Source organism: Chrysochloris asiatica, unplaced genomic scaffold, assembly GCF_000296735.1.
Source record: "Chrysochloris asiatica unplaced genomic scaffold, ChrAsi1.0 scaffold00328, whole genome shotgun sequence".
In the NCBI taxonomy this organism is placed as follows: Eukaryota; Metazoa; Chordata; class Mammalia; order Afrosoricida; family Chrysochloridae; genus Chrysochloris; species Chrysochloris asiatica.
The window spans coordinates 2,302,028-2,310,375 of NW_006408846.1; the positions used below are offsets into that span (position 1 = coordinate 2,302,028).

General features: G+C 39.3%; 1 protein-coding gene across 1 annotated transcript in view; it reads right to left on the reverse strand.

Annotated features, from left to right (window-relative positions):
* Positions 1 to 2,026: 2,026 nt before the first annotated feature.
* Positions 2,027 to 8,348, reverse strand: part of APOBEC1 (apolipoprotein B mRNA editing enzyme, catalytic polypeptide 1) — an 11,775-nt gene continuing 5,453 nt past the window's right edge. Inside the window, exons 2-5 of the mRNA XM_006875461.1 lie at positions 4,571 to 4,598; positions 3,416 to 3,816; positions 2,634 to 2,752; positions 2,027 to 2,176 (exon numbers count right to left, since the gene is read on the reverse strand). Of these exons, the coding sequence (XP_006875523.1) occupies positions 2,027 to 2,176; positions 2,634 to 2,752; positions 3,416 to 3,816; positions 4,571 to 4,598 (698 nt within the window). The remainder of the gene's footprint in view (positions 2,177 to 2,633; positions 2,753 to 3,415; positions 3,817 to 4,570; positions 4,599 to 8,348) is intronic.

An 8,348-nucleotide genomic window follows, 5' to 3' on the forward strand; every position in this document is an offset into this window, starting at 1 on the left:
ATACAGGTTGAATAAGTATGGTGAAAGAACACAACCTTGTCTCACACCTGTCCCAATTTTAACACATTCAGTGTTCCCATGCTCTGTTCGAACAACTGCTTCTTGGTCCAGGTACAGATTCCTCAGAAGTACAGGGTAAGTCAGGCAAATTAGCCAACCTAATTCCATTATGAAAGTTTTATATATTTACTTATGTATGTTGCTGCCATATCTGAACTGATCAGAAAAAAGCTGACAAAAATGAGCAAAGAATTCTAGCTCCATTGCTGTCATGATATTCCCTATGTGATCTCGGCCAAGTTGCATGAATTCAGTTTCAGTATACTTATTGGGACAGGCACTATGTGTTCACTAAAGCTCATTTCTCTTTCATCCCAGGCACACAGCTGGATTACATTTCTAAGTCTCCCTTACATTTAGGTGGGACCACTTGACAGAATTTGTTAGTGTAATGGAAGCTGAGGGATGTTTGCCATTCTAGTCCTTGTCCCCCAAACACCCCTTCGCACTGTTTCATGCTTCCTCTCTTTCATTTTCCTGTGTGTTGGCTCAAGGTAGAGAATCCAATAGGGGATTCTAGGTCCATAGGAGATGGGAGAGTCACTACATGGAAGGAATGTGGATCTCAAAGTAATTACATGGAACAGTGAAATTCCCACCCAACTTGCATTAGACTGCTATATGAATAACAAATATATTTTTGTGTCAAGCTACTGGACTTTTTGGGTTGTTATGACAATAGGAAATCATCTAATAAATTCTACCTAATAAATCAATCATCTATTAAATCTTATGATACTATGATTCAGAAACATTTATTAATAGATGCTACTCTGTGCTTTGTTTTATTATAGCTGTTTCTTAGAAACTGACTCCATGTAACAACTTGTCCTGAAAACAGAGCTAAAGACATTAAAGGAAAAACCCATGTTGGCCACCAGCGAATCACAGTTCTTGAGATTCAATCCCTTGTGCAGTTCCACAGTGAAGCATGGCTGGCCTGTGTGGTCAGTAGAATACTGTGGAAGAAATGGTGTGTGATTTCAAGTCTAAGCCATAAAAGACATCACAACTTTCTCCTTGGTCTCTTCTAGAACATTCACTCTGTAGGAAACCAGCTGCCATGTCATGAGAACAACTAAGTATCCTTATATGATGAGAAACTGAGATCGACTACCAACAACCATTGTGGTTCAAACTGACCTGTGGTCCAGTGCATTACCCTGCAGCAACAATTGTTATTGTTGTTGTTAGGTGCCTTCCAGTCGGTACCGACTCATAGCGACCCTATGCACAACAGAATGAAACACTGCCCGGTCCTGGGCCAACCTCACAATTGTTGCCACTCTTGAGCAATGCTGACACTTGGCCAATCCATCTCGTTGGGGGGGTCTTCCTCTTTTTCTCTGACCCTCCACCTTACCAAACATGATATCCTTCTCCAGTGACTGGTCCCTCCTGACAATATGTCCGAAGTATGAGAGACGAAGTTTGGCCATGTTGGCCTCCCAGGAGCACTCTGGTTGCACTTCTTCCAACACAGATCTGTTGGTTCTTTTGGCAGCCCATGGCACCTTCAATATTCTCCTCTAACACCGTAACTCCGTAACTCAAAGCATCAATTCTTCTAAGGTCTTCCTTATTCACTGTTCAGCTTTCACATGCATATGAAGTTTCTGAAAATACCATGGCTTGGGTCAGGCACAACTTAGTCCACAAGCTGACATCTTTGCTCTTCAACACTTTAAAAAGGTCTCGTGCAGCAGATTTGCCTAATGCAGCACCAATGGGAGACCCCAAATCAGGATCAAACAACTAAGTTGCTCCTAAATACTTATTCCACAAAAAAATGAGAAATAATAAATATTTATTGTTTTTTAAGGCACAAAGGTTTGGAGTAATTTGTTATACAATGAACAACTAAAATATGGCAGTTTATAAAAATTTCTAGTTTCCTAATGACTCTTTAATGTAGCATCGCTGCCTCTTCTTGAAACAGTGCACATAAGGGATCATTTTTTTTTTTTTATCTCCAAGTCACAGATGGTTGTATCATCTCTGTAGCTAGAAGGATATAGGGTGGAATCATTTGGAAATGGCAGTTTTGAAATTTAAGGCTGAAAAGTGTTTGCTGATGCTGATATCTTCTTGAAATCTTTAAACACGGTGGAAGACTCTGGAACAAAAAAGAAATTAGTGTAATATTTTTTGTTAATATTAAAATTACCACAAACATTTAAAATTATCAACTAGAAGAACAGTGGGCTACTTCTGAGAAAATTCAAATAAGATATCTGCATTTCTTCAATAGGATATGGAAATGGAGGATATCTGAGATATTGTAGAGCCTGTAAATGATATAATAATAAGAACTACCATAATAATAATTATTATTATTATATGGCATTAATATGGGGTCTACTTATGTCTTAGACCAGTATACCCATTACCTTCTACTGATTTCCCACAAAAGATTGTCTTATCTTAACATTTCCTTAAAATAGGTCAATTAGATAAATGACCAAATCTCAGTATAAATGGCAAAGAGATGGTAAAGAGAGTGTCAAAATTCTCAGGAAATAAGTATGAAACAGGACTTTTGTGTCAGAACTTTGTCCCTTAAATCGACTCACTAGGATTATACAGTGGAGTTCCAGAGCATAGAGCTTCATCCACAGAGGCGGGTATCTTGGCCAGTGAGCTTCTTCCCCAGGTGGGTAGTTGACAAAATTCCTCCAGCAGTGATCATACTCTAAAGAAACACAAATCTTGGTTCATTTGACAAGTACTATACAACAATCAAAAAGGAGCTCTGGTAGCGTAGTGGTTACGAATCGGGCTGTGAACCGCAAGGTCAGCAGTTTGAAACTACCAGCAGTTCTGCAGAAGAAAGAGGAGGCTTTCTGCTCCTGTAAAGATTTACAGTCTCAGAAACCCTGTTCAGGGTCATTATGAGTCGGACCCGACTCCACAGTACTTAACAACAATAACAACATACAACAATCAGTTACTTAAAGAGAGCTCCAATTTAAAAATACTTATAACTCTCTGGTAAACTCACTGCTGGAGATGGGCTAGGCTTCCCCAGAGCCCCTAAAATGAACACAGTAGTTTATCTAAAAGGAGTCTGGTAGCACAGAGGCTAAACTCTCAGTTGCTTACCAAAAACTCATTGGTTTGAACCCACCAGCAGTTTAAAGATGGCTGAGAGGACACAATGCCAAGAATAAAGACAGGAGCCTTATATTTGATACTTTCCTTGTCATCAGTTAAAGACCTGATCCTTTCTCACATTATTTTGGACTTTGACTTCTGAGATTTCTAGTCTGGGATAACCAATCTCCTGACCTAAAAGAGAATACTACCAATAAAATCTCTCAAAACCACCGAAAAATTTTTATTTGCTTGTTTTTACCTGGACCTCTCATGATCTGGACAGTTACACCACTGGTAATGACAAGGTCCCTGAGTTCTTGCCGGTTTTGTGGATCCATGTGATGAAAAATCCTTGCTACATACATAACAAGGGTCACATTGGAGTGTTGGCTCAAAAATTCTTTAATAGCCTTGCAGCATTCCCAACAGGGACTCCAGGACAAGAACCAGGTGATGCAGCAACTGACAGATGAGGAAAAATTTCTTTCTGAGGTAAATTTTTCTATGAAATTGATTTCAACATGCTTGGTTGTGTTTAGGCCTGTGTTTCGCCAGATTTTGTGACTTGTGCCCCACTTGATTTCATACAGCAGGCAGGTTTCTTTGCGGAGTTCCCTGGGGTCGAAGAAGGTTTCAAATTCCCAGGGTTTGATTCTTCTCCTGGAATATAAAAAGCAGGGGGACTTTAGGAATTATTTCATGCACTCTTTCTCTAGACTCTTCTATCTACATCCCTTAAGCAAAGGTCTCAACAGTGGCCTCCTTGTTGTAACAGTATGTAGGGGAAATGAGTAAATCATGGAAATAGGAAGATAAAATCAATGTAACAGACGAATTCCTTAAACATGAATTCCTTTAATAACTATAAAACATGTGATTTAAACAAAGACTAGCAATAGTAGGACAATACCAGAGAAGCAAGCTGGAAGATTATTTAAACAGAAAATAAAGGACATTGGAGAAAAGATAAAGGAAACACTCATCACAGAGAATGAAGTTGAAAAGGCAAAAAGAAAGAGAGAATACAGTAAATGAGAAGAACAGTAAAAAAAAAAAGCTATAATTTTGAAGGTTTCCATAGCCACTGACTCTTGGTTGAGTTAAACAGGCACTGGCACTGTGGGATACAGCGCTGGACCACAACATCCGTTTGAACACAAACTTGGTGGTTCAAACCCATTAGCTGCTCCTTGGAAACCCTGCACAGGGTCACTATGAATCAGAACCAACTAGACTGCACTTAACAAAAACAACATAATAGTATCAGAAGTTCTGTTGTGGACTGCTAACTACAAGGTTGGAGGTTCAAACCTACCAGCTGCTCCTCAGAAACCCTATACAGGGTCACTACTAGTCAGAACTGACTGGACAACACTTAGCAACAACAACCACAACATGATAGTATCATTCTTACCTCAAGGTGGCATCCCCAGTTGAAGGACCTATTGACAAAGAAATGATTATGTCAGATAACACCCAAATACAATTGAACTTGTAAGAAAATTGCTTTGTTCTTCCCAACTTGTAACCCAAAACAGAAAGCAGAGTTAAAAGATTTTCTCTTGGATTAATCAGATTGGACTACCTGATTGCATCAGAGAAAAGCAAGATTTTAAAGGGTCCTGCTGAAATTTCTCTTTGAGTGATATTAACCTGGAGGGATGGAGAGAAAGAAGAAACAATCACTACTCTAAGGGTAAAAAAACCAGAATAACTTTAGTACCAGAACTGAGAACTGAGAACTAAGTGTTGATATAGCTATTACTCTGTCACTAAACCCACAATACATAGGGCCTCAGGAAATGGAGATAATTTTGCTCTCTCCTTCAATCAAAGGACCCTCTGTATAGCCACAAGCTCTGGTTGGCTATTGTATCCATCAGTTTACTGTCAACACTGGGGCATAATAGCAAAATAGCCAAGCAGAGAGTACTATTGCTACTGCTGTTAATGTTAACTCAGTTCTCACTCAAACTCATGTGTGGAGGATGAGGTTTTCAAGACTGTGACGTTTCAGAAACATATCACTAGACCTGTCTTCCAAGACAATGAGTGGGTTTAAACCACCAATCTTTCAGCTAGTAGTTGACTGCTTAACCATTTGTACCTCACAGGGACTCCTAAGAGGATACTATACCCACACCCACTGGAGTCCTGGTGTGGTGCTTTGGGATAGAGCACTGACTGAAAGTTCAGTTTGGAACACAAGGTGGGCAGTTCAAACTCACCAGGTGCTTCAAAACCCGATATAGGGTCACTGTGAGTCAGAACTGACTTGACAGCACTCAACAACAACTTTCATCAAGTCGATTCCTACTCATAGCAATACTATATAGGGTTTCCAAGACTGTAAATATTTACAGAAGTCCTGCTATGGTACTGTGGGTTAATGTACTGGACTGCAAGGTCGGTTTGAACTGCAAAGTCAGCAGTTCAAGCTTGCCAGCGGCTCCACAGAAACTCTATACCGGGTTGCTGTGAGTCAGAACTGGCTCGACGGCACTTAAAAACAACAACAAATATTTACAAGAGCAGATACAGCTTCTTCTTTCCCAAGGAGCAGCTAGTAGTTATGAATCACTAACTCTGTGGTAAGCAGCCCAATGCCTATCCCACAGTCCACCAGAGCTGCTTAAAGAATACTTACTTACTGCAACTGAGTCAATTCCAGCTCATAGTAACCCTGTCAAGGGATTCTGAGGCTTTTTCTTTATGGGAGCAAAAATCTTTATCTTTCTTCCCAGGAGTAGCTGGTGGGTTTGAACTGTCAATCTTGAAGTTAGCAGGTCCAGTCCTTATCCTACAGTGCCACACCAGATACTAGTGACCAGCAAATAAATCACCCCTAGAACTTGGCAAACTACAGTTTGTTTGAGGGGTGGGTGTGGAGATACACTTGCTTATCCTTTTAACAAATATTAATTGAAAACATACTGTTAAGCATTCTTCTAAGTCCTGGAGGTACAGCAGTGGATAAAACAAATCCCAACATTCCCAGAAGTTATATTCTAAAAGGGAGGAGAAGCAATAAATGAAATTTAAAAAATGAATATATAATACAAAGTCAGTAGGAAAAAGTGCTATGAAAAGAAAATATTATAGGAGAATAAAAGGTGATGGTGGAGGCTATATTGGATAGGATGACTAGGGAAGGAACCTTTGAAGAAGAATATTTAAGCAGAGACCTGGTTGTATAGTGAAAGAGCAAGACGTGAACACAGGGGAAGAACATTCCAAACACAGGAAACAACTAGAACAAAGCATCCAAAGTAATCTTGAGGAACAGCAAGGAGGTCAGCACAACGAGGTCCAAGTGATACAGAGGCAGACGAAATTGATCATATAATGCTTTATAAGCTCTGAGTTTCATTCTAGATGTAATGGAAAACCACTGGAAAGTTTGAAGATGGTTCAAGTAAAAGTACCATATTGTAGAGGTCCAAGCCTCTCAGTAATCAGAGCACTGAGGACGCTATGATCCAGATATGAAAGGAATTCTGACCAGGCCTTTGCTCAGAATATTTATGGTTGTTAGCTGCCATTGAGTTGTCCCCTCATGGTGCCCCATGAACAATGGAATGAAAAACACTGCCCAGTCCCACACCATCCTCAAGACTGGTTGTGATCCACAGGGGTTTTCACAGATTGATTTTTAGAAGTAGATTTTTCTTCTTAGCCTTAGTCTGAAAGGTCTATGGATACCTGTTCAGTATTATAACAACACACAAGACTCTACTAACAGATGGTGATGGCTACGGATGAGGTACATTGACTGAGAATTGAACTCAGGTCTCCTTCATGGAATGTAAGACCTCTATTACGGAACCTGTAAGGGTCCCTGCAGAATATTTATGACACAGAACTCGGATAGCAAAAATGCTACACCTTCTTCTTTATTTTTCCAATTATTAACTCATGTTAAGGATTTGTTCCTCATTATTTGGAGCCCTGGTGGTGCAGTGGTTAAAGCATTTGGCTGCTAACTGATAGGTAAGTGGTTCAAACCCACCAGCCTCTCAGTGGGAGAAAAATGACACAACCTGCTTCCAATAGATTTATAGCCTTGGAAGCCCTATGGGGACAGTTCTATTCTATCCTTCAGGGTCACTATGAGTCAAAATAACAACCACTAAAGCCAGTGAAGTTGAAATTGAACAATTCTACCAACTTCTTCAGTCTGAAATTGATCAAACATCCAATCAAAATATATTGATAATTACTGGTGATTGGAATGTAGAGGTTGGAAGCAAAGAGGAAGGATCAGTATTCGGAAAATATGGCCTTGGTCATAGAAACGATGTTGGAGATCACATGATAGAATTTTGCAAGACCAATGACTTCTTCATTGCAAATACCTTTTTTAAATAACATAAAAGATGACTATACACATAGACCTTACCAGATGGAATACACAGAAATCAAATTGACTACTTCTGGGAAAGAGACAACAGAAAACAATCTACCATATCATCAGTTAAAACAAGGCTAGGGGCAGACTGTGGAATAGACTGTCAATTACTCATATGCAAGTTCAGGCTGAAGCTCAAGAAAATTAAAACAAGTCCAGAAGAGTCTAAATATGACCTTGAACACATCTCACTGGAATTTAGAAATCATTTCAAGAATAGATTAGATTCATTAAACACTCAAGACTGAAGATCAGAAGAGTTAGGGAATGACATCAAGAACATCATACAAGAAAAAAAGCAAACCGTTATTAAGAAGTCAAGAAAGAGGAAAAAGACCAAAATGGATGTCAAAAGAAACTCTGAAACTTGCTCTCCAGTAAAGAGATGCTAAAATAATTGGAAGAAGTGAGGAGGCACAAGAGCGGAACAGAAATTTTCAAAAGTCAGCTCATGAAAACAAAGTCAAATAGTATAACAAAATAGGTCAAGACCTGGAGCTAGAAAAATCAAAAGAAAAGAACATGCTCAGAATTTCTAAGCTGAGAGAACTGAAGGAAAAATTCAAGCCTCAAGTTGCAATATTAGAGGATGGTTGATGTTCAACCATTTCAAGAGGTAGAATATGATGATGAGCCAATGATACTGAAGGAAGTCCAAAATTCATTGAAGACACTTGCAAAGAATAAGACTCTAGAAACTGATGGAATACAAACTGAAATATTTCAATGAGCTGATGCAGCACTGGAGGCACTCACTCATCTATACCAAGAAATACAGAAAACA